Source organism: Euprymna scolopes, chromosome 11 (assembly GCF_053919585.1).
Source record: "Euprymna scolopes isolate OS-2025 chromosome 11, ASM5391958v1, whole genome shotgun sequence".
Taxonomy (NCBI): Eukaryota; Metazoa; Mollusca; class Cephalopoda; order Sepiida; family Sepiolidae; genus Euprymna; species Euprymna scolopes.
In genome coordinates this window covers 39,450,157-39,477,706 of record NC_136492.1, presented here as the reverse complement: position 1 = coordinate 39,477,706, position 27,550 = coordinate 39,450,157, and the positions used below count along the sequence as shown (strand labels likewise).

At 35.1% G+C, this 27,550-nt stretch overlaps 1 protein-coding gene across 1 annotated transcript in view; it reads right to left on the bottom strand.

Annotated features, from left to right (window-relative positions):
* The window catches only part of LOC145288128 (uncharacterized), a 361,708-nt gene that overhangs the window by 8,535 nt on the left and 325,623 nt on the right, over positions 1-27,550 (bottom strand). The window contains exons 43-47 of the mRNA XM_080136193.1: positions 26,764-26,851; positions 25,505-25,626; positions 24,972-25,167; positions 24,563-24,674; positions 22,109-22,199 (exon numbers count right to left, since the gene is read on the bottom strand). Of these exons, the coding sequence (XP_079992319.1) occupies positions 22,109-22,199; positions 24,563-24,674; positions 24,972-25,167; positions 25,505-25,626; positions 26,764-26,851 (609 nt within the window). The remainder of the gene's footprint in view (positions 1-22,108; positions 22,200-24,562; positions 24,675-24,971; positions 25,168-25,504; positions 25,627-26,763; positions 26,852-27,550) is intronic.

Sequence of the window (27,550 nt, the reverse complement as noted above, 5' to 3'; positions counted from 1 at the left end):
TTATGTTGATATGACTGGGTAACCAACAAAAAAATACATTTTTATTTTTGGAAATATCATCAATTCTATTTAGGGTTTTGGTGATTACAGGGTTCGCCAGTTTCCTGTTTTCTAGTGTTACAAGTATTGATCTGGCATCTGAACAGATAATAAATTCTTTATCTTTAGATTTTAGAAGGTCAAGTGCCATACCAATGGCTGATACTTCGGCACTGTAGATCGGTGCTTTGTCTGGTAATCTTTTGATTAGGATTGTTTTATTGTGTATGGCTGCACATCCAATGTTATTTTCATCTTTTGAACTGTCTGTATAAATTGTTGAGTGTTTGGGGTATTTATTTGGAATTTTTCATGTTATAGAATTTGATTGTTCTCAAAAGGTAGGTGGCTGGAAATTACGTTTGATAAAAACTATTGTGTTTTTAGAAATAAGGGATTTGGTTGACTGGCATTGAAGAGAATGCATCGCCCAAGGGCCAGAAACCCCCAGAAAAGCTAAGTTGGAAAGCTCTTGTTCCTAGTTCGGAGATTGTCTAAACAAACCTAATTGTAACAACCTGCATAAGAAAGCTGTTAAAAACCAAAAAACTCAACTCTACACAAGTGGACCTTCAAGAATATTTTATTTGTTTATTTTATTTGTTTATAAGAAAATGGCCTTGAGTCTTTCTTTACTTATCGAATGTCAGCCTGAGTGAGGATGTAGTACATTTCAGATATACCCTAACGCCAGATGATGGAAAACACAGACTAGATTCAGCACAAACTCAAAGCGATGGCCGAAGTAAACAGTGTTGCCACACAGACTTAGGGTCATGCACGTTTTGCGTGCCCGAAGCATCAGAACAGTATTTTCCAGTAACCAGTAAGCATCTGGTTACATTTTGAGGGGTCCACCACTAGACAAAACTAAGAGTGTAGCCCTGCTGGGTTGCATCTATGGTCCTATGAGCTGGAATCGACGAACATGGCCAGGGGTATATCACAAATATGGTCCCATGAACCAGGATTGCCATAAATGCAGCTCAGAGGACATAGGGTTACAAATGTGCTATGAAACAATATTGAAACTGGACAATGAAATAATACCTATAGTTGATCAATATAAGTATTTAGGCATTATTTTTCATAAAAAGCTAACATTCATTCCTCATATTAAATACCTCAAACAAAAATGCAACAAAGCCATCCAACTCTTAAAAGTAGTAGTACACTTAGACTGGTGTGCAGACAAAGACACAATAATTAAATTATACACATCCCTTATCAGAGCAAAGCTGGATTATGGATGCTATATTTATCGATCTGCAAGAAAGTCTTACATAAAGGAATTAGACATAATATATCGCCAAGGGCTAATATTGGCTTTAGGAGCCTTCCCCCACCTCCCCAGTGGAAACTTTATATGTAGAGACATATGAACCCCCAATTATCACTTAAAAGAGAAAAACTAGGACTACAGTATTATACAAAATTGTGTCATTGTTAGTGGTTTGTGGTTACTTGATTTCTTCTTACACACTGGGGAATTCTTTCACTATTTGCTCCCACGACCTTATCCAGCTATCTGCTATTTCAAAAAAAAAAAAAAAAAACAATGTCAAGGTTTTTCACAACTCATTGGGTAAAAGAAAAGGCCAGATCCTATCGACATATCCATTTTTATATTTTTCTTTTTCAAATTTAGTCAGTCAACTAAACTGTTTTTTTCTTTTTCTTTTTTTGATCAGAATTCTCAACGAACACAGCAACTTGCCGAATTATTCAGTCATCCCAATGTCAGAGGCTTCTATCTGGCCTCAACCACAAAATATTCAAAATAAATCTTCAATCAATGGGCAATCCAACCTTTCTCTCCCACAGGCATCAACAAATGGTTTAAGGCATACCACCCAAACACATATACATACATACACATTTTCCAGTGCACCGAGCCAACCAATTGCAATAAGATCTTTCATCTTATAATTTATATCAAGTCTCAAACAGAAATCCTTACCCATTTCTGGCGTGATTAGCCCTCTATAACTTGGTTGTTTTCTTTCAAACACTATTTCTCAGCGTAACCAACTGAATGTTAATCTGTAGGTCTAATTCCTCCCTTCTAGGGTTATAGTCATTCTTTCAATTCACTAACAAGAAAAAAATCTCACTTAACCTTCATGTGATGATCTGAAGTCAACAAAATGAAAATGGAGTAAATGTGGTATTCTGGGGACTGAAATGACTCCAACCAAACGTGACACAGTCAAGTCACATTTTCGCTATTTATTTATCTCTACTTGCTCAATGACAATCCATTCATCTGCTATACAAAAATTCAAATTATCATTAATACTGTTGGTTTTAAATCCAAACAATGTGTTGGGCATGCTATGTCGTAAGCTTTTTCAATATCGAAAGACTTCTGTTAAGTATCCTTTTCTGATAACAGCTTCTCTAATGAATCAGGTGGTCCATGGGGCTTCTTTTGTTCCTAAATCCTGACTGATAATCTGTAATCAGATTATTTATCTCAAGGTACCATACTAATTTGCTGTTAATCATTCTTTCCATTATTTTGGGAAACAGCTAGTGAGTGCTATAGGTCAGTAATTCATAGGATTTGTAGAGTCTTTTGATGATTTAGGTATAAAGATCACTGTGGCCTGCCTCCATATTTCAGGGATGTTGGCCCTTTCTCCAAATATCATTGAATATTTGCAATAGGTAGTCTGTAGATGTATCAAGAAATTGTTTATAAATTGATAGTGGATTTGATCATGGTCGACAGCTTTACTTAGGGATATTTTCAATTTGTTTTTAGAGAATGGCTGTATTTTTCCGTATTATTTATTTGAAACTGAAGTTTTTCCTTTTCTGCTTTTTCCTTAATTTGAACTTTTTTGTTTGAGTTTTTGGAGGAGGAGTTTATTTGCAAAAATTTCACCAAGACAATTTACCATTTTTTTCTTGCTAGTAAGTTTTTGGTTATTATATGTCACATGTTTAGTAGGGTTGCTGTTACTTTTCCCTGAAATTTTCTGGATCATGTCTCAAACCTTTTTACTTTTTGTATTTGTATTTATTTTTGATACATAGTTTTTTCATGATGTTCATTTAGATTCTTTAATGGTTTTGCGAGCTTTAGCTCTACTGTTTTTATATTTATTAAGATTTTTTTTAGTTGTTTCTTTTTTAATTTTCTTTTTCAATTTCCTTTGCATAGCTCAACGAGTTCTGATCACTGCTTTGCATTTTTCGTCAAACCAGGGTTTCTTATGTTTTGGGAAGGTATAACTTTTTGGAATGCATTCCTCAGCTCTTATAGAGTGTATTGGTAAAATATGTTATTTTGATTTGAATTATTTTCCAATGTTAGTTTAGTCCAACATAACTTTTGGAATTTTTCCCAATCAGCCTTCTGTAGGATCCATTGGGGTATTTTGTTTTCTGGCATTGAATCATTATTTTCAAGTATAATGGGAGAAGTGATCACTTCCATATGAATCTTCTAGTACATTCTATTTGTAATCCAAGGCAAGTGTTGGGTCACATAATGTTAGGTCAATTGATGTAAATGTACCAGTTCCTGAGTATAAATAAGTGTCTTATCATTAAACAGATATAGGTTTTCGTTATTTACTAGGTTTTCTATAGTTGTGCCCATTTTGCTTGTTTTTTCACTTCCCCATATCTCAGTATGGTTGTTTAAATCTCCCATAAGGATGTATGGCTTTGGAAGTTGTTATATTAGTTTGCTCAAATCTGCTTTTGTGATGCTAGCAAGCAAATGTTGATAGCTTTGTGAAATGTTGCTTTTATTGCAGTAGCCTGCAGTTTTGTATTCAGTTTTTGTATTTTACTTTTATTTCTAATAAGAACTGATGTACCTTCAGAAGCTCCGAGTCCAGTATCATGTATATGGTTATATTGGTCGTAGTTTTTTATTTTTATGTTGTCATCTGATTTGATAAAAGTTTCTTGGAGACAGATTACTACTGGGGGTAGTTTATTGAGTAGAAAGGTGAGTTCATTTAGGTTTGCCTTTAAACAATGACAATTCCATTGGATTATATTACTTGTCATCTTTGTTGTTTTGTTTAGTTTTTTTTTAAATTATTCCGGATATTTAAGGATTCTGTTCCTAAACTTTTAATTTTTCCTGAATTGCGTTTTTCTTTTGTTTCATATGGACTAGTTTGGGAGATTTGGTCATTTACAATCATGTTTTCAGTTTTGCTCGTTTTATTTGATTGACGTCGATAGTGGTTGCTTTTTCTTTTGTTTTTGTGCTCTTTATTATATTCCTTTTTGTCTGTTTTCTTGAGTGTCTTCCTTTTTGATATTTTTTATCTTGGTGGGATTCTTGTTCTTCAGTTTGATCATCCTAGTCCATATTTCCTAATCCCTCAAACTTATTTAGTGTGAGGAAGAGTTTCTTATTTATTTCTTTTGTTTTCACAGTTTTGTGTCACTCAGAACGTTACCATGTTTTCATCATTTGTTTCCAAGTGCTTGTAGAGGAAACCCAACATGCTAGTTCACTTGGATTGTCCTTGGGTTTTGGCAAGTCTTGTGATAGGGTTTGCTCAGTTTGTTTCAGAGACCTTTCTGTGTTTTGGATTAATCTTTTGAGTTGAATAGCGGGTGTAATATTTTTCCTTGTCTGTTCTGGTTGTTTATATGTTTCAATGTTTTTTGGCATGGCTCATTTTAATTTCTGTACAAAATTTTAACCAATCTTCAGGTTCAAGTTTTATTATTTTATTAATAAGTTCTTTGTATTTTTTTTCATAATCATCTAGAATTTGGGGGGTTTGAACAACACGAGTGTAGGTTTGTCTTCCCATATAACCTTCTACAATTTTTTTGGCTTCTGGAAATGAAATATTTCTCCTATATTTCACCTCCATAATCTCTTTTTCTTTTTTCCATATATTACGCTCTTCACACAATTGAATTAGTACAGTCTTTTGTCTCATGGTTAAGTTTTTTTCTCCCTACATCTTCCACATGTTGGGTTTCCTCTACATGTATCTTGACTGTGCCCAAATTTCAAGCATTTGAAGCATCTTAGTTGTTCCACTCTCTCCACTGTATATCAATCTTTAGATATTATTGAGCTATTGAAAGTGAGTATATATTCTTGTTTCAATCTGTTTGCCTTCTTTTTTAATTGCTTCAATAACTCTGTGGTCTTTTAATGTGGTTTTTATCTCTTCTATTGAGCACAGGGTTAATTTTTGGCTTGTTGTCACCCCTTTCAACATATTTAGCATTTCATGTGAATATTTCAAAGATTTTCACATATATTCGACGTCCTTTTTTTATTCACTTCAATCAATAAAGTGCCATCACAGTTTCTTTACTAATTTAGGGTTAAATTTTTGCAATATTATTTTTTGAATTTTGAAAGGAGATAACTTAGTAATCTAAATTAGTAGTCTCCTTCTTTATTGATTCCAGCACTAAGAATTTTGAAAGAGGTATCACATCGTCTATTGCTTTAAATTTTTTCTTGGATTTTTTTATTCATAGGGTTGTTTTTTTTGTTATTCATTGTTCATGCTCTGCACCCAACTCGGAGCCCTAATATTGGGACATGTTCAGGGGGAAATCCATTCACCTCAATATGTCAGGGCTACATGGACAGTATACTCAGAAGCGTAAGAAGCATTGAGCCCCTGCAGACAATCCTTTGCTCAATCCAAGTACTGAGGCACTTTCAGGTGTTTACTTTGACAGTTGTCTAGCTTGAGTCTTCTGTTCTGGTTGACCCTCAGCCACGGTTTTCTACTATATAGTTGGGTAGTTTAATCATGTATTAGTGATGGGTTGGGGGTTGGAAGTGTTAGTTCTATGTTTTAGTATGGATTATATATAGTAGAGCTGGCATACCCAATCGATTGATCAGATCCGGCCTCTCCAACCTCCTGTCTAGTCCAAGCAATGGACCAAAGTGGAGTGTTGCAATTAATGACTTTTTATCTCCATTGTCATCAGCTGCTCAGCCACTAGGATCTCGTCCCCAGACATCACAGGCTGCCACCCACGGCATAACAGGTGGCCTCTTTGAAGGGCTTTTACCCTCAGCAGAGGTACAGTCGATGAATTCTACAGCCTTAACCGACAGATCAATAATTATTGTTAGGCTAAATTTTTTTTTGACATATTAACTCTTTTTGGGTTATTCAATGTCGAATCCAGCAATTTGAAAAAAGTTCCAGTTGTTTATATCTTTAAATAGTTATTCATTGATTGAACCTTGCAAAGGTTATGTTGTTATTTGGTGCGTTTTGAGTTAGGAAGCTAGTGGGGAGGTAGAAGAGGAAGAAGAATAAAAAAGAAAAAAGGTATTGCCTGGTCATAAAATACACTTAAATATGATATTTTGATTAATGCAGATGGCGTATATTATATATAGTAATGATTGAAGTTAAAAAAATTTTTTTTTAAAATGACTCGCTTATTACATTATACATGCATATTCGTAATGCCGGCAAATTCCATTTTTTTAATTTTCAGACTTTTGCACCAATTTTCCCTGTCTAAAACCCAATATAAATTTTTGCATGGGTTTTAATACCCTATATATTAAGTTTCATGCCTGTAGACCAAAAACTGACAGAGGAGTTTGGTAGGCAAAATTCTTTAAACAAATATATATACACATACATAAATATATATAGAAAGAGGTTACACAAATATAAATCATGTAGAATATCTGCATGAATATAATTACACATAATAGTTAAATAAAGATTATCATCCCATAAGATAACCGAAAAAAACTAATAGGCAATTAATAAAAATGATTGTTTAAAAGAATATGCAAATTAGCTAGATCTTTTGCAGATGAATGCAATTCGACGACCCATATATAACAAAGTTGTATTTTCTTTTTAAATAAATAGAAAAAAGTTTTGTTTTGTTTTTTTTTGTTTTTGTTTTACGCCATATCAACCCTTTTCAGGTTATTTAATGCCAAATTCAGTGATTTTGAAGAATCATTTTTTTAATAGAGTATGTTTGTTTTTTTGTGTTGGCTTCTATTTAACCCATAGTTGGGACCCTAACAGGTACTACCACTCAGGATGGAGTTTCCTTGTTTTAAATCTTTTGATATATTTTCAGTTCTTTTAGGAATTTTAAGATATTTTCTGCATCGCTGTATTTGAATAGGTTCTTCATATTATTAGCGTTGAAGAGGAGGTTCGTTCTTAGGTTAGTTAGTGCTTTGCATTCTATAAGGATGTGTATAACTGTAAGAGGTGTTTGGTATGTGTTGCATTTTAGTTGTAGTTCTTTTTTCAGAATAAAGGAGTGTGTGAGGTTGGTGTGTCCTATACGAAGGTGGGATAGGACAACTTTTTCCTTCCTGGATTTTGTAAGGGTGGGGGTGTATTCGTTTACTTTGGTTTTTATTTGAAATAGTTTGTTGTAGGTGTTTTGATTCCATTCATGTTACCATTTATTTTGAAGAAACTCATTTATTTTAGGCTTCAGGTCTTTGAATGGTATTTTTATATTATCTGGGGTTAGTATGAGGGCAGATTTTGCTGCTCTATCGGCTTTTTCATTACCTTTTTCACCTATGTGGCCAGGGGTCCAACATAAGAGAATTTCTTTATTGTTGGCCATAGTGTTTAGATTACATATGAGTTTTACTATAAGGGGGTTTTCCAATCTTTTATTTTTCAGTGATTCTAGAACTGATCGTGAGTCCGATAGTATAATAAATTTTTGGTAACTGCTGCTGTGGATGGTTTCAAGAGCTAGATTTATGGCGTAAGCTTCAGCTGAAAATATTAAACTTTCTGATGGTAGTGCTTTCTTTAGGGTTTTTATGTTTGATACCGCTGCGCAGGCTGTTCTTTCTTTGTCTTTAGATCCGTCAGTGTATATAAGGTGATGTTTTGGGTATTTTTTGAGAATGTTATAAATTTCCTCTTGATATATGCTTGGGTGTGTTTTTGCTTTTTGAAGTTCTTTTAGGCTAAGGTTTACGTTTGGAGTTTTTATTTTCCATGGAAGGATGTTTGGAATTAGATAGTTATGTTAGTAGTGATGATTTCGGTTTCTTTGAGTATAGAGTCCATTCTTAGCCCAAATGGTTTTATTGTTTTTTTCATTACTTTCGAATAAGTATTTGTATTTAGGGTTGAAGATGTTTTCGTAGGCTGGGTTTGATGGAGTCGATTTGATTTTTTAGATAATATTGGAGAGCTAGTTTTTCAGTTCGAATTTGAGGTGAATATTCGTTTGCCTCTACAAATAAGCTCTCTACAGGTGATGTTCTGAAAGCTCCTAGTATCAGTCTTATGCTTCTGTGGTGGATTGGGTCTAATTTTTTTAAATATGATTTTCTTGCTGCTCTGTATATAAAGCAAGCGTAGTCTAATTGGGAGCGGATGAGGTATTTGTATATTTTGTGAAGGGTTTATTGATTTCTCCCCACTTTGTGTGGACAACCACTCTGAGGAGTTGAAGGGTGTTATTGCATTTGCGTCTTAGATAGTTTATGTATGGTATAAAATTTATTTTTTTATCAAATATGACTCCAAGGAATTTGTATTGGTTGACTACAGGTATGATATTTCCTTCTAGTTTAAGGACTGGGTCATTATGTATTTTCCTAATAGGGCAGAAATGAACACATTGGGTTTTAGATTTAGAGAAGCTGAATCCATTGTTTATTGCCCAGTTGTTGATTCGATTTGTTTAATTGTAAGGTCCTTTCCAGGGAATGGATGTGGTGGGATCTGTAACTGATGACAAAGTCATCGACATAGAGTGCGCTATCAATTGCAGGAGTAAGGTTTTGGATAATTTTATTGATTTTTATTGCAAATAATGTTGTGGATAGGATACTTCCTTGAGGTATGCCTTCTGTTAAATTTTGGTTGTTTGATAAGGTTGTTCCTATTCTGACTTTAAAGTTTCTTGTGCAAAGGAAGTTTTTAATGAATAATGCCAATCGTCCTCTTATGCCTAAGTCTTGGATGTTTTTTATGATACCATACCTCCAAGTGGTATCGTATGCTTTCTCTATATCGAAAAAAATAGCTGTCATGTGTTGTTTTTTTATGAAGGGTTTCTAGTCTAGTTATTTGATCGATTGTGCCTCTTTTTTTGCGAAATCCTGTTTGTATATTTGTTAGGTGCCATATTAATTTTTTGGTTGGCTATTCGTTCCAGGGTTTTACAAAGGCAACTTGTTAAGGCGATGGGTCTATAATTCTGGGGGTTGGAAGAGTCTTTTCCAGTTTTTGGTATTGGGATGATTATCATTTCTTTCCATATTTCTGGGAATAGATTGTTTTCCCATATATTGTTGAGGACATTTAGAAGGCACTTAATGGATTCTTCTGGTAGTTGTTTTAAGAATTCGTTGTGAATCTTATCGGAGCCAACTGCTGTGTTGTGGGATTTTTTAATTGAGTTGATTAATTCTTCGAGGGAGATTAATTCGTTGTATGTTTCATGGTTGTCTGAGGATAAGTTTAGTTTATGTTTTTCAGTGTTGTACTTTATTTTTTAGAATTTTGAGTTGATTTGATTTGAGTTCTTAGCAAACTGTTTAGCTAATGAGTCTGCTATCTGTTTTTTTTTTCTGTAATTAGTGTGTTGTCTACTGATAAATGTTTAATGGGGTTCATTGTTTTTTTCCCCAGACATGCTTCTTAGCATGTTCCAGACTGATTTTTGGTTTGTGGAGAGGTTTAACTCGCTTACATATTTTTGCCAGGATGTTCTTTTAGCTTCTTTAATAGTTTTCCGGGCTATTGCTTTATGATATTTAAAGTTGATTAAATTTTGTTTGGTAGGTTCTGTTTGGAATTTTCTTAAGGCTTTGCGTCGTAGTTTGATGGCTTCTTGACATTCTTTGGTGTACCATGGTTTGTTGCGTTTATATGGAGTAGATTTGAAAGGGATACATTTTTCGGCGATTGTAGTTAGTTTGTTGGTAAAGTTTTCAATGTTTTGAATGTTTTCATTTGTATTGAGGTGTTTTGAGCATAATTTCTTGTATTCTTCCCAGTTTGCTGTTTTTAGTTTCCATTTTTTAGTTTCTTCTTCCAGGGGGACTTTTAAATTTTCAAGTATTATAGGAAAGTGGTCGCTTCCACAAGTGTCATTGTACGTTGACCATGAAAAGTCCATTAGAATTGACAGATCACATAAAGTCAGGTCTATTGCTGAGTTTTTGCCGGAGGTTGGGCATAGGTATGTTGGGGTTTGATTGTTGAATATACATAAATTATTATTGTTAATGAGTTTTTCCAGGAGTTCGCCTTTCTGGTTGATTTCGTTGCTACCCCATATTGTGGGAGTTAAAGTCTCCAAGTAGGATGAAGGGTGTGGGTAGTTGCCTTATGATATTTTGGAGTTCATTCTCTTTTAATTTTTGGTTTGGGGGGGATGTAGATGGAACAAATATAGATTTGTTTATGTAGAGTGACTTTAATTGCTATTGCTTGAAAGTTAGTTTTAAGTTCTAAGTGGCTGTGTGGTATATCATTTCGGACTAAAATGGAAGTACCACCTGAAGCGCAGAGATCAGTATTTTTTATGTAGTTGAATTGTTGGTATTTATTTATTTTTATGTAGTTGAATTGTTCATATTTATTTATCTTTTTATTTTTATTTTTTTTGGTTCACGTCTCCATCTCATTGGATGTGGAAGGTGTGTCTCTTGTTTGTGTTTGGGTTTCATTTGACAGGTTTTGCTGAGTTTTTTTCTTTTGTTTTGGTCTGGGGCATTTGGATTTGCTCCGTTTTACATGTTCTTCCTGACTTACTGTTTCAATTAATTCATACTTATTTTCTTTTTCAATTAATAGAATTTCTGTTTTTGGTTTGTTTGACATTTTGGGAGGAGGTTTTGTGTTTTCCTGTTTTGTTTCCATTTCTTCTGATACTGTATATTTATGGTCTGTTTTTGTTCTAGTTCGTGATTTAGATCTTTCACGTAAGTTTAATTGTGGTTTTTGTTGATGAGTTTCTTTTTTATTCTTTGGAATTTGTGTTTGGTTTTGGTCATTTAGTTGAGTTTTTGAGTATGTTAGTATTTGTTTTTTGTTGGTTTCATTTTGTTATTTTTTTAGGGTTTCAATTAAATTTGTGAGTTCAGAGATCAATTTGTTAAGTAATTCTTGGTAGTCAATTTGGTTGGTTTGGGGTGGGTTTTTGGTAATATCTGCATAGATGTTTATGTTTTTGTTGGAGTTAACCCTTTTTCTCGCTTCAGGGAAGGAGATATTTTCTTTATATTCAATTTCTGTAATTTCCTTTTCTTTTTTGAAGATTTTGCAAGTTTTGGAGAAAGCTGGGTGGTTTTCCAGACAATTTGAATATTTTGCCTCATTGGGGCACTCGCTCTCTATGTGGTTGGGTTCCCTTAAACCACATTTTCCGCATGTTTCATGTCCTCTACAAGCTTCTCTGTGATGCCCATATTTTTGGCATTTATAGCATCTTAATGGGCTTGGTATATATGGTTCTACTTTTTCGTTGGTATACCCAATCTTGATTTCTTTCGGGACTTTGGGAGTATTGAAAGTTAATACATATGTTCTAGTAGGTATGGATTGTCTGTTTTTTTTAATATATATTCTAGAAGTGTAAGCCATTTTGAGTTTCAGAACAGTTTCAGATGGTTTGCTGTTACACACAAGTCCTGGGAGGTGACTTGTTTGTAGTAGACAGTTCCACAGAACAAAATATTCTTACCGTGTCAAAACCCGGGAAAAGAACATGTGAAATTGCTCCAGAAAAGGTTTAATATTTATGAAGCTATTCTGGTTTCTGATTGGTTGGTAGCAGAACGTGAATTTATTTGATTCGTCAGTTCTTAGCAGCATCGTTTATAAATAGAATCGTCCGACTGTATGGGATCATACCCCATTATAGAACCAAAATATTGCAACATCCTTCCTATTTTTTTTATAATGGGGAAGTCCCTTGTCTTTGTTCTGCTCAAAAATAAATATATATTTTTATATTTACTTAGACATAACAAAAATTAGAAATCATTTGGATCTTAGAATTTTAGCATTTAAATAGACGCCATTTTTAATTGTGTTCAAATGTCAAAAAGGAAAATTACAAAGATTTTTTTTTTCTTTTTTTTTTTTAAGCAAAAGTATTAGTTACGCATTAGTAGATTAAAGTGTTAATACAAATAAAATGGATACAGTTTAACGTCTTGTCCAGGACTATTTTTTTTTTTTTTTTTTGATATATAGAAATCTATATACTCTGAGCATTACCCCTAGGGGTTTCCGCTGATATTCATGCAAAAAAGTAAGAGCCTTCTCATAAGTGGAACTTCGCTGGTTTGTATTTTTAATATATAGAAATCTATATACATACAGGGCAGTGAAAGAAAAAAAAAATTATTCAGTCGAATTCACCAACAAGTTTTGAGCAAAAACGTTGTAGCTTTATCCGTGTCGCCGGTTTCATAAATACATCAGCGATATTTTGTTCTGATAATGGATTCCTTTTTTATCTCGTTTTTTATGAAATGGTATTTTATATCTATATGCTTAGATCTTTGGTTGATTATCGTGTTCTGTGCTAAGACTATACTGGCTTGATTATCACAATTAATTACTACGGGGCTTGTAATCAATTCTGGCTCTAAAATAGTCTTCAGGATATTTTTAAGGTAGAGTACTTCCTGGGTCGTGTGTGTGAGCGCGATAAGTTCTGCTTCACACGTAGAGAGAGATACAATCTGTTGCTTTTTAGATTTCCATGAAATAATAGGCCCATTTTCTGAGAGTCTAAAACAATATCCAGATACACTCTTGCGATCTTCGTCGTTTGCCCAGTCTGAATCCGAAAAACCTTCTAATTTTAGGGGATTTCTTGATTTTCTAAATACTAACTTCTGTTCTTTGGTTCCTTTTAAATAACGTAGGACTTGTTTAGCTCTGTTTAAATCCTTCATTGTCGGTCGTGATAATTTTTGTGACAGTTTTGTTACTGTATAGCATATGTTGGGCGTGGTTGAAGTCATTAAATATATAAGACTGCCTATAATTTCGCAATATTGTTTGTCATTTATTATTTCAGATTCTGTATGTATATTTTTATTAATATAATTTTCGACCGGTGTAGAGCGTTTCTTGAACTTTCCCATTCCGAATTTTAATAGTATTTTGTCGATGTATCTCGATTGAGTCATCATAACAAGTCCTTTGCTTTGAGTAAATTCTATCCCCAGAAACCAGGATATTTTGCCAAGATCGGTCATTTTGAATCTTTTACTTAATTTGTTCTTAACATCAGTTAATATTATGTCACAATTTGATGCGATTAAAATATCATCGACCCACAAAACTAAAATCAGTAGTTTATCGTCTTTGTGTTGGGTATATAAACAGGGGTCTACAGCGCATTATCTAAATTGTTGTTTAATAATATAATCATGGAATACTGTGTTCCAACACTGAGCACTCTGCTTTAGATCATATAATGACTTGTTAAGTCGCCACACGCTATTTTTATTTTTCATTATAAATCCCCCTGGAGGGGTAATATAAATTTCACAGTCTATTGGGGCATTCAAATAAGCATTTTTTACGTTCATTTGATGGATGTTTAGGTCATATTGTGATGCGACTTGCAGTAAAATTCTGATTGTCGTTAGGTTTGTGGTCGGTGAAAACATAGAAAAATATTCTTTACCATGAATCTGAGAGCACCCCTTAGCAACAAATCTTGCTTTGTACTGTTCTACGCCTGATGCTGTACTCTTTTTTGTAAAGACCCATCTGGTAGAAATAACATGTTTATCTCTTGGGAGAGGCACTACCGTATAGGTATCATTTTCGGTTAAGGCATCTATTTCTTTTTTCATGGCAATTTTCCATTCATCACAATGTTCTGAATGAATTGCTTCATTGAAGCTTTTTGGCGCATTTTCCATTGAATAGCAATAGTCGATTTGATAATCTTTTATATTGTCGACCACAAAAAAATCGGGTCGTCTTCTATTTCTTTTTATTTTATTTTTTTCGGGAAAAAATATTAAATTGGCTGGACTGTTTTTATCGTATCCAAGAAATATACCTCTGTCAGCTTTAATATTCAATTTACTCTTTTTCTCTATATATGCGAAGCAAGTTGAACCAAATATATGCATTCTGCTTAAATTTGGTTTTTTACCGCAGAAAGATTCATATGGAGTTTTAGATATTGTTTTGTTAAAGCACCTGTTGCGTATATAGGCTGCCGCCATAAGTGAATACGTCCAGAGGTTTTCAGGGAGTTTTGATTCAATGAGTAGGCATCTTGCCATTTCAAAAAGTGTCCGCCACGCACGTTCAGCAGTCCCGTTTTGGTGTGGCGATCTAGGAGCTGATGTTTCATGCCTGATATGATGGTTAATTAGTAAAAGTTCAAAGTCTTTATTGGTAAATTCCGCACCGTTGTCAGAGCGAATACACTTGATTTCACCGTAGGGGGCCATGTCGGCTAGATATTTCTTAGTTGCTAGCATGGTATCAGATTTGTTCTTTAAAAAGTAAACCATTATTAAACCTGAATGGTCATCTATGAAATTCAACACATATCTATAATGTTCTCTGCCCATCGGTTCTATGGGACCATTCAAGTCACAATACACCATTGATAGGATTTTTTTGGCCTTTTTGTCTGGTATCTTGTTTTGATAGTTGTCATTTTCCCTTGCGTACAGACATCGCAGTTGAAGGTTTTTGATGTTTGTATTCGCATTCCATCAACTACAGTCGGCAACTTTTTGATATCAGGAATATTGCAGTGTCCAAGAATTTTATGCCATGTCTGTAGATCATGGCAGGCGGTTTTTGATGGGACTATGCTATTTAAATAATATAGTCTTCCATTTTCTTTAATGTCGAATACAGTTCCATTCGGGTATACCAGTTTTGATTTATTGGGGCTAAAGTTTATATTTGCCCTTCTTTTGTGGCAGCTTGTACAGAAAATATATTTTGTTTAAATTTTGGGATTAGAAGAGCGTTTTCTAGAATACAGAAACACAGTTCACCTTTATTGTTCGTTAGCGAGATTTTCGCATTGCCTCTTTTCAAAACGATATCATTGACTCGACTCCCGTCAGCTAGTTCTACAAAATGATTTTGTGGCTTAAAGTTGGGATCAAAATTGATAAAATCAGATTCCTTTGTAATCACATGTGCTGTGGCCCCACAATCGACAAGAAAATTATTATTGTTTCTTGAAGCATCAAATGTACACGAAAATAAAAATGTATGTTCGCTAACAGAGCTCTCTACATTTTTAATGTAGTCGCCATTTTGAGTCCTGTATCTACATTGGAAACTCTTGTGATTAGCTCGTCCACAATTATAGCAAATAATTTTTGTACTTTTCTTTTGGCAAAGTTGCGTTTTTTATTCCTGGCATGGGTATAATTCGTTTTTGGTGTTTTTATGTGTGTATTTTTAAATTTCATGATATTTGTGGATTCGTTTTTTTCTGTGATCATTTTTTCAGTTTCTTCGTAACTTCTGAGTGCTACCTTGAATTGGCTAAAAGTCATGGGTTTTTCTTTCTGGGTTATCATGGTGGTAAATGGCTTGAAATCACTCGGTAATCCCTTAAGGACCATGGAAATTAACAGACTGTCACTTATAACTTCACCAGACATTTTTAAAGAATTTGCAGTTGTCTGCTGGAGTCCCTCAGGGGTCAATCCTGGGCCCAACTCTCTTCCTGATCTACATCAATGACCTCCCTAAACACATACTTAAATCATTCGTTGACATCTATGCTGATGACACGACCATCTACGGCAACACATCAAAGGCTGTGAATGACAAAGTTCTCTCTGATTCTCTCTCCTCTGATCTCGAGCGCGTGGTTCAGTGGGGGAAGATGTGGCTGGTTACCTTTAATGCATCCAAAACCAAACTGTTATCCTTACATCATCAACGCTCTGATCCCCATCTGGCATCAATTGTGATGGATGGCTCTCGTCTGGATGAGGCCCCGTGTTTTGACAATGGTGGTAAATGGCTTGAAATCACTCGGTAATCCCTTAAGGACCATGGAAATTAACAGACTGTCACTTATAACTTCACCAGACATTTTTAAAGAATTTGCAGTTGTCTGCTGGAGTCCCTCAGGGGTCAATCCTGGGCCCAACTCTCTTCCTGATCTACATCAATGACCTCCCTAAACACATACTTAAATCATTCGTTGACATCTATGCTGATGACACGACCATCTACGGCAACACATCAAAGGCTGTGAATGACAGAACCTGATCTTAAATGGAACACGTACATCAAGTCTGTTGCCAAGGTCGCTGGAAAGATAGTGGGATCCTTCTACCGCTCCAGAAGATATCTCACTACGGATGCAATTCTCTATCTATATAAAAGCCAAGTACGTCCAAGGATAGAATACTGTTGCCATATCTGGGCAGGAGCTGCTAAAAACAGCCTATCCTGCCTTGACAGAGTACAAAATAGACTTCGTGGCTTAGTGGGGGATGCCCTTTTCTCTACCCTGCAACCTCTCTCCCACAGAAGAGACGTTGCGAGCCTGTCCTTGTTTTATCGTTATTTCCATGGCAGATGCTCGTCTGAACTCCAATCTCTGGCCCCCCCTCGCCAATCTTTCACGAAAAACACCCGTCTAGCTGAATCCACTGTGAAAAATTTCCCCCACTCTATATCTGTGCCTAAATCAAAACGCAGATTCCATGAACAAAGCTTCTTTCTTAGAACTGCACGCCTGTGGAACTCTGTTCCGTCTGCCTGCTTCCCTCCGGACTACAACTTGGATGTCTTCAAGTCCAATGTTAACAAATTCCTAATGAACCGCCCCCTTAAGTAAACATTTCATCAAATCTCCTCACTAACGTAATGTACTTGCAATAACCCTTATCCCTGAGTGGCTTCCGGGCCTTGATAAGTGGTGATCACTGTGTAAAAAAAAAAAAAAAAAAAAAAAAAAATCAGTAATAGTTTCGGCTTCCATTCGTTTTAGAGAGGTCAGTTCAGTGTATAAAGAAATAATTTTGGGTTTTCCTTTCGATAAATAATGCTCTCTCAATATGTTTAATGCTTTGCAGCCATCGTCCAGGGCTTCTCTCATTACCAGTGATAGACTTCGGTCATCTAAACACTGTATTAATTCCGCAAAGACAGTTGCGTTCTTTTCAATAAAGTCGGGCTCGTTTCTGTTTTCAGGTTGTGTTTGTAGTACTTTGTGTAGCTTTTGGATTCGTAGATATCCCAGAAATTTAATTTGCCACAATTTGAATTTTGATTCGGATCCATCGAAATAAAGATGCACGTTGGGCGCATAACCTCTAGAAGTGTAAGCCATTTTGAGTTTCAGAACAGTTTCAGATGGTCCGCTGTTACACACAAGTCCTGGGAGGTGACTAGTTTGTAGTAGACAGTTCCACAGAACAAAAATTTTGAACCCAACTTTAAGCCACAAAATCATTTTGTAGAACTAGCTGACGGGAGTCGAGTCAATGATATCGTTTTGAAAAGAGGCAATGCGAAAATCTCGCTAAAGAACAATAAAGGTGAACTGTGTTTCTGTATTCTAGAAAACGCTCTTCTAATCCCAAAATTTAAACAAAATATTCTTACCGTGTCAAAACCCGGGAAAAGAACATGTGAAATTGCTCCAGAAAAGGTTTAATATTTATGAAGCAATTCTGGTTTCTGATTGGTTGGTAGCAGAACGTGAATTTATTTGATTCGTCAGTTCTTAGCAGCATCGTTTATAAATAGAATCGTCCGACTGTGTGGGATCATACCCCATTATAGAACCAAAATATTGCAACATATATTCTGTTGTGATCTATTACTCCCTGTTTTTTAAGAGCGTTTTTGATTTCATCTTTGGTAGCTAGAGTTAAGTTGTGGCTTCTTATGATTCCTTTTGAGGTGTTTAACCTTTCGTGAGCGAAGGTTTTACACTCGTGAGTATGGAATTTTTCCATTTCTAAGATATTTTTCGCATCTTTGTAATTATCAACTGTGATAAGTAAGTTACCATTCTTCATTTTTTTACCGTTTTTGGTTTGCTGTTTTGGGATATCACTTTTTCGATTAAGAAAGGAGATAGCTCGCTAGTCTTTTTTTCTCCCAGGATCTCAATGACTAAGAATCTTGGGAAGTTTTCTTTATTAATGTTTTTTTGAATATATTCTTGCTCACTGTCTGAGCTTGTGTAATCCGAAACGTCGGAGTGAATCCTTTTGCTTTTTTTGTTATTCATATTGATTTTAATTTTATTTCATCCTTCTTGCTCCCCACCCACCTTGAAGCCCTATATGGGAGATGTTGGGGGGGAAACCCATTCGCCCCAACAACAACAGGGATACAAGAAGGACATACTTGTCCAACTGGTGGGTCTGAGCACCTGTGCTTCATCCATTTTTTCTAAATGTGATTTTCACTGATTTTCAGGAATAATATTTGTTTTCCAGTCATGTTAGATCCATTGTCCAGTTAGTTGATTGACCCATGAGCCACCACTTTCTAAATCTGTTTATTGTGTGATGTGGAGAGCGTGAGTGTATTTTCTTGTTATGTGTGTCTGATTTAGAGCTGGACATGACCAGCCGATTGATCGGAGCGGGCCTCTCCGACCGCCTGTCTAACCGAGGTAAGGGCCAAAGTAGTGTGTTGGGATGGAGAGGAACTTGTTTCTGTCCTCTGCAACCTTCAACTACCAGGATCCCATTCGAAGGTGATACGGGTCGCCACCTACGGCAAACAGGTAGCCCCGTTGAAGGACTTTTACCCTCTGCTGGGGGGCAGTCGGTGTATTCTAATGCCCCACCGACGGGGTTGGGAAGTAGTGGTAGGGGAAGAAAAAAAAAAGAAAAAATAAGGAGGGGAAGGGAGGGGGAGAAAAAGGGGGCTGTTGTTTTTGTTTTTAGTTTTGCAGAACATAATTAAGTTTTGCAAAGGGAGATAGAAAACAAAAAACATCTGTAGGTTCATTTCGTCTCAAGAAGTCAGTAGACAGCCTGATCTGGTAGCACCAGAAAAGGGTTTTTAATATGAATATCAATGCATAAAAAAAAAATTATAGGAGTATAGATATTCATTTTATGTCTATGTTCAGTCATTGCATTTTTTTAATTGAGATTGCATAAATTTTAACAAGTGCCTTTATGTACTTCAGACTAAATATGCAACACAATATTAGCTACTTGTATTTTCTCTACTGCTCTCCTTCAAACCAAGACTGTACCCTAATAAACAAAGTCTCAGACAGCATAGATATAGCACTCTCCCTCGATACTAGCGCACAAATACATGTATTTGGTGACTTCAATGTCCACCACAGTAACTGGCTAGGATTCTCTAATCACACAGACGTAGCTGGTAGCGCAACACATAGCTTCTCTATATCTCATTCCCTATCTCAGTTGGTTACATTTCCGACACGTTTCCCAGATCAGCACGATCAACATGCCTCACTTCTAGATCTCTTTCTGACAACGGTTCCCAATGACTGTACAACAAATGCCCACAGCCCACTCGGGAATGCTGATCACGCTGTGATAATGGTAGAAATCAGCCTAAATTCTCGCCCTAAAACTGAAGACCCACTACTCAAAACAACGAGGTATTACAAAAAGGCTGATTGGGAAGCCATCAGGGAGCTCATCAGAGATGCTCCATGGCAAAATATCTTTACTCTTCCAGCGGAACAGTGTGCAAATGAGACCACTGAATGGTTCAAAACTGCTATTGAAGCACATGTTCCCGCACGGAAATTCTATAGCAAGCCCCACTCTCCCCAATGGTTTACTTCTGCTTGTGCAGCTGCCATTTGTCAAAGGCAGCATGCGTTCCACAGATTCAACCAACATAAGTCCAGCTCAAATAAACAGAAGTTTATAGAAGCTAGAAATAACTGTAAGAGAGTGATAGAGACAGCTAAGACAGATTACTTTGAAACCACCCAAAAATGCATCGAAGCACAGAAATTAGGAACTCGGGATTTTTGGAAAATCTACAACAGCGTAGTAATTAATGGACAGTCAACTATTCCCCCACTATCAAACAATCATGAGGTTGCTTGCACGGCAACTGACAAGGCTAATCTGCTTGCCAGTCGGTTTGCCTTAAACTCCACACTGAACTCGGTACACCACTCCCTCCCTGATTTTCCTCTGCGAACAGACGCCACACTAGACGATTTGAAAATCACCCCTTCTCAGGTACATGCTATTATAAAAAACCTAGACACCTCAAAAGCATGTGGATCAGATCTCATCCCGACTGTGCTATTAAAAAAATGCTCTGCCGAGGTTGCTCCAGTTCTGTCCAAACTTTACAATAAATGCCTTAACGAATCTTGTTTTCCCGACTGCTGGAAAACCGCCTCTGTGGTACCAGTCTTCAAGAATTCTGGTGAAAGAACTGACCCACTAAATTATCGCCCCATTAGCCTCCTCCCGCTTTTCGCCAAAATATTTGAGTCCTTAGTTAATCAAGCCCTAGTCCAGCACCTAACAGCTGCTAAACTCCTGACTGACAAATAATATGGATTCAGGCAAGCCCGTTCAACAGCAGATATCTTAACTGTAGTTTCTGAACGTATATACCGTTCATTGGATAAAACAGGGGAGGGTAGAGCGGTGGCCCTTGATATATCTAAGGCTTTTGACAGGGTATGGGACGATGGTCTTCTAAGGAAAATTAGATCATATGGAATCACTGGAAGAATTCATAATGTAATTAAATCCTTCTTAAGTAATAGAAAAATCAAAGTTGTCCTCGATGGTCGTACATCCAAACAATATGACATAAATGCGGGAGTACCTCAGGGGTCTATCCTTGGACCTCTATTATTCCTGATATTCATAAATGACCTCCCTGATAAAATTGTTTCGGAGATGGGTATATTTGCCGATGACACCACTCTCTATAACAGATATGAGGGGAAAACAAATGAACACATATGCAAGGAAATGGCAGAAACTCTAGAGGATGACCTCCAATCCGTAGTGGAATGGGGACAAAAATGGTTGGTCACATTCAATGCTGCTAAGACTAAGCTTGTTTCCTTCAATAACTACAAGAAACCTTCTCTACCACCAATAGCAATGGCCAAGAACACATTGCCTGAAAGTACTTCTTTTAAACTCCTCGGCCTAACGTTTACAGGGAATATGAACTGGAATAGATACATTGAGAGCATTGCCAAGGCTGCTGCAAGGAAGGTTGGATCCCTCTACCGTGCTAGAAAACTACTTACGCCTGACAGTATCCTATACCTCTATAAGGCCACCATTTGCCCATGTATGGAGTACTGCTGTCACATCTGGGCTGGTGCATCTGCTGCTTGTCTCTCGCTCCTGGACAGGGTTCAAAAGAGAGTCGCCAACCTGATAGATTCTGAACTGTCATCTAGGCTTCAGCCTCTGTCCCATCGACGAGATGTTGCATCCCTCTACCTGTTCTACAAATACTTTAATGGTGAATGCTCTGACGAACTGCAAACACTTGTACCTCCTCAATGTAACTACCCCCAACAAACCCGACAAGCTACTAAGTCTCATCCCTTTACAGTAGAGATCCCTAGGTGCAAGAAAGCCTTTTACTCCAATAGTTTCTTCCCCAGAACTGCGGGTCTTTGGAACTCCCTTCCGGGATTCTGCTTTCCCAACTGCAATGATATGCAGAAGTTCAAGTGTAATGTTAACAAACATCTTTCTACTCATCTCCCTTCATAATACCCCACTAATTAAGTCCCTAATAGTAGCCCCCTGCTTCAAAGTGGCACTGTGCCTTGTTTGGGGTGAAAATTGAATAAAAAAAAAAAAATAAAAAAAAGTAATAAAAATATAGAGAAAAGAGCTACAGGCCTACGTTTTATGCCAAATACCAATTAACACTCATAGTAAAAAAGAGAAGCAAAATTATAGGCAAATTGTTGTTGAAATTTAGAAACAACAGTTGTAACAGATTTCCAAATATAAAACAATTTTTTGGTTCTCGAAAAGGAATATTAGATTGTGTCATGAAAAGGTCTCAAAATATTTTATTTAATTATATTCAAAAACGCTTAATTCTTTTTTATAAGTAGGAGCCTTTTTTTTTTTTTTTTTTTTTTTACTTACAGGATTAGCCAAAATTTCTTCCTGGAGACATAATACAGCTTCATTGACAAATCGAGTGAATAATCTGTATTGGATTGTTTCATCAGTATTCCTAAAATAAGAGAAATGTTGGTATAAGAAATATCGAAGAGTATAACAAAATTAAACAAAACAGAAAATACAAAGTTAGAAGACAATAATGTTACCAACATATTTTCATACTATGCTAAAGTAAAGCTACAAAAGAAATCAAATATATCCAACAAAATGTAGTAGAAATATACGGGGAGACAGGCCAGCAGGAAAGAGAGAGAGGGGGGGGAGTATACTTTACTTTCCTTTGCCTACCTTTGTCAATTTATTAGATTTATAAATTGTGATCATCAATTTTAACATAGTGCTGCCAAAAAGAAAGTTTGCACTTGTCATTTTTTCAAAAGCCGCAAATTTAGGCTAAATTTAATGTAACTGTTTAAACAACCGATTCCTCATTTGATTCATCTTTTATTCCTCTATAATTTTACCTGTTCATATCTGACTTTTAATTGAAGCATCCTAGTGTTCACATCAATTTTAAAAAATAACTTCAAATTGAGGAGGCAAAAAGAAAGTCCGCACAATGGAAAATTGTTATTTAAATGTCATTTTAGAACATTAATGCAACACAAATACAACAGGAACACAATGAACTAGTTATTATTTAGTAGGATAGCCCTTCTACACTTTGACAGCCTGCAAATTTTGGGGCATTCTCTTGAATAAGTCTGTGGTAATACACCGGTGAAAGGGCATCCCACTTATCTTTAATTTTTGTCCAAAGTTCTTACAGATTTGAAATTTTATCATTGCATAGCTGTTGCTTGATGTAATGCCATACATTTTTGATGGGATTGAGGTCTGGAAATTGTGCAGGCCAATCCAAACACGAAATATCATGCTCTTCAAGGAACCTCTTGACATTGCCAGCTGTGTGAATGGGAGCATTATCCTGCATGAAGATGGGATTATCATCCAAATTCTGGCCAAAGTAGGGTAGAAAATGCTCAGTCAACATATTAAATGTACTTGGTCGAATTAATTCAACCTTGCATGGGACTTATAGGCCCTGGACCATTGGCACTAATAACGCCCCACACCAAAACTGAACCTCCACCACTTTGCAATGTTGAAACTGTACACTGAAGATCAAATTCTTTGTCCTTCCTTTGACGGATGTACTGCATACCATTACTGCCTAGCCTATTAAACTTGCTTTCGTCACTAAAAATCACTTTCAAATAATATAAAGAGTCATGATCCTCATTGCATCTGATGAAGTCCAGACGGCGCTCTTTATTCTTTACAGAAACCATTGACTTGCGTCTTGGAACACAGCCTCACAAATTAAATTCCTTCAATATGTTCTTAACTGTAGAAAGAGAACACTTTTTAACAAGATTACACTGTTGTTGGATTTGGGGAGCAGATTCAAATCAGTTTCTGAGGCTGTGGATCTTGATAACATTGTCTTCCCTGTAAGAAGTAACTCTAGGACCACCAGATTTAGGGGCATCACAAGCACTGCCAGTGTTTTGGTGTTTTTGCACAATCATTTGTACTATTTTCTCAACACATTTGAATCTGCAGCCAATTTCTTGATTAGATAAACCAGAAAGGTGGAGAGTAATGAGCTCCTGACAATCACTAAGAGAGACGAGTTATATGGACTAAATGTTATGTTGTATAACTTAGGAACAACAACAATTATGATTAGAGATGCTAAAAAGTGGATATTTTACGATTAGAGATGCTAAAAGGTGGATATTTTAAGCTGGTTTTAAGGTTGTTTGTTGTTGCGGAGTTTCTTTTTGCCTTCTCGATTTGAAGTAATTGTTTAAACTAACATGAACACTATGATACTTCAATTAAAAGTCAAACATGAACAGATAAAATTATAGAGGAATAAAAGGTGAATCAAATGAGGTATAGATTCAATTTAGCTTACATTTGTGGTTTTTAAAAAATGACAAGTGTAGACTTTCTTTTTGGTGGCAATGTAGATCATTTGATTGAAGTTATTATTTTAAAGCATTGTGATAATGTAAAGCCAAAAACCAAACATTTCTCAAAGCTGCTTTACAAAAGTACGAGTCAAAATAAATGAAGAAAAATAAAGATCAAAATAAATTGATCATGTCTTCACATTTTACTTTGTATTAGAACTATTCACAATGTCCAGAATTACCATGTAAAAAATAGAAGGGAAAGTTTAAAAACTCTTTATAAAGGAATATATATATACTGTTGAAATGATTTTAGGAGAGAAAAAATTTGAACATAGCTCAAATGCAAGACATAAAAAAGAAAACAATTAAGAATATTAATATAATGTTTCATACAAATTTAAGCAGAAATAAAAAAAAATCTAAAATGAGTGCTTGGAATGAGAAAGCAATATGTTGGTGTTTTCTTTTTTTTTTTTTTTTTTTTACTTACTCAATTTTAGGCTCCAAAGTAAATTTTGAAAGGATATCTGCAACCTCAGGGTTTTCAGCTTTAGTTTTAGATCCTTTTTCATAAATAAAACACCCTTTCCCACTTTTCCGACCTGAAGATGTACATGGAGACGGCTTATAAGTACATTAGAAACAGAGTTCAGAAAATAGTGAAATCAGTTTTATGGTATAGTAGTATTTAGTGCGGAGATTATAAAATTAATTCTGAAATAGTTTAATGTAGCCATTTCCTTAACAATCTTGTAATATTAATATTTCCTTAACAATCTTGTAATATTAACAAAAGTACATTTGTATATTTAAATGAAAAATAGTAATTTCAGAAAAAAAATTTAAAATACATTAAATATTTTCTGTCTATAAAAAAAATAAAGATTTTGACAACTTACCAAGACAGCCTCTAGTAACCATTTCTTTGAGGAGAGCAGGATCACCACCACCAAAACGTGATCCAAAAGCTTTTCCAAGATCTTCAGCAACATGGGCAGCAACATCAATGCCAACTTCATCAACAAGTGTGGCTAAGCCGACTGGAAAGCCAAACCCTTTTGTCAGTTTGTCAAGTTGCTTAGGAGAGACCCCTTCCTTGACAGAGAAATAGAACAGTTATGCCCAATTCAGTGTTATTTGGTGAACAAAGAAAAATATTATATTTGAATAAGAAACAGAAATACTGATTAAATCATTCAATACATTTGTTAAATTAAAATACGTTTTTTTCCAAATTATGTTTTTTATTTGCAATAATTTTTTTTCTTACAAATTATAAATTTTATTATTCCATAAGTTTATAAATTCACATTTTAATTACTAAAATATAAGAATGTACATAATTTATATTATTGCAATCCATGTAGATTTTTTGTTCAATGTCAGAAATAAATAAAATTATTTTGTAATAAAATTAGAAAAAGAAAAATACCTGTAAGAGACGCACACATTCAGCCAACATAGGAGCCAATATACGAGTGGTGTAAAACCCTGGACCATCTTTCACAGTAATCACCACTTTTCCCTGCTTCAGGCCGACATCAACAGCTCGAGCTGGAAAACAATTTAAAAAGTAATTTAAATAAAAGGCTTCCTTTTAGAGAGATGTGAACTCCCAAGTTATAACTAATATATCTAAACAAAATGATTATCAATGATTTTATAACCTTTTCAATAAGAATTTTCAGTTAGATGACCTTGTGATAGGCTATCAAAGCACCAGACTGACCAAATCTGCTCTGATGGAAGACTAACAGTGGAAGGATCAACAAAGCACCAAGCAATATAAATATTTATTATCCAGAAACTGATTTTCTAAGGATTATGAAATAAAACAGCTTTATTCCATTTAGTATATATAACAAAATTACCAGACAAGATGTCTTCTGCCTGTGGCAATTCATGTTCGAAAATAACATTTTATAATTTTACACTAATTTATTCAATTAATGTCATTACATAAGTAATTGAATAAATTTCACAAAAGTCTAATTTATAAAAGGGAAAAAGACCAGTATGCAACTGTAATATCACATGTTATCCTGCTCACCAACATCACAGTTGATCCCAATGTTGTTTCTATAGTTTTCTTCTTAGTCTTCTCTTCCGGCTGTGTCATTGTCTCTCTCATTTGTGGCTGTCAAGGGTGTGTGCACAGGTTCACAAATATATATATAAAAAATAAAACGATTCTTAAAAAAAAAAAAAAAAGATTCCGACACTTTCTGTAAATTAGTTGCATTCTGGGTGGGTGTGTGCGTGTGTAACACCATTGACCTTATACACGCTAAGTTTTCTCTCAAGGATATATTTATCAGTCAATTAATTCATTTCCTAATCTGCTCTGAGCCACAGCTTACATTCAACTAACTCTCTGGTCTCTCTTAGAGGCCGTCCAAGCCATTAACTGTTCCAAACTGAACATTGTCCTGGATTCCTAATCATCATTAACAGTCGCAAACCATCTCCAATTGTCATGAACTGCGACAAAACAAAGTGTCCACAAACCAATTCTAAAAATATCTACATCCATTGCTTGTTCCTTTTGTTACCATCACTGGTATTTCTTTGTTAAATATAACAAATTTTAATATCAATTTCTTTACTTTGAAGTGTTATTTCAACATTTTGTATGAATAAAGATTTTTAAAAAAAATTTTTTCAGAAAAACAAAACAATCATTAATATTACCAATAGCTTCTTGACATGTTTTTTCATGTGTAATAATTTCTAAAAGTTGCATCTTGTCCACAGGTGAAAAATAATGCATGCCAATAACCTGAAAAAAAAAGAAATTGATAAAAAATTTATATGGTTAAACATTTTATCTAAATTAAGTGATCTTCAGCCAATCAAATCCCTCACATATTTGGGAACGGGTATGGGTTATGTTAGAGAGTGTAAAAGTTGCTATAAGCTTGTTGCATTTAATATATGAATGGGCTTGATGTGACTAACCAACTGATGGAATCAGGTCTTTCCAGCCATCCATTCAATTGACTAAGTGTTGCATCCAATGACTTTTTAGTTCCATCATCACAAGCTGCTCAATCATTAGGAGTTCATCTACAGATTCACCCATTGCCACCCACGATAAACACATGCCTCTGTTTAGAATTTGACCAAACATAGAATTGTTCACCTGCCAATTGAAAATAGCCAGGAGGACAAATGTTAGTCTCTGTACAATGAGATATGGACCAACCATATTCTCAAACTTGCCAGTAAGAATTACAAAGCCAAACTTACCAATTGGATAGAAATTTTAAAACTATCTAAAAGCTCTATCTCAAATATTTTTTTTGTATTTTACTCATTTTTATATATAAGTAAACTTAAGTAGAAATTGACTAAAAAAAAAAAAAAATATCAAATCACTAAATTTGAACTAATGCATTATTTTTTTTAGTATACACCCTTTGTTAAAAATTATTCTTCAGTGTTTGCATGAACATTTATATAAAATAACGTTTGGCGA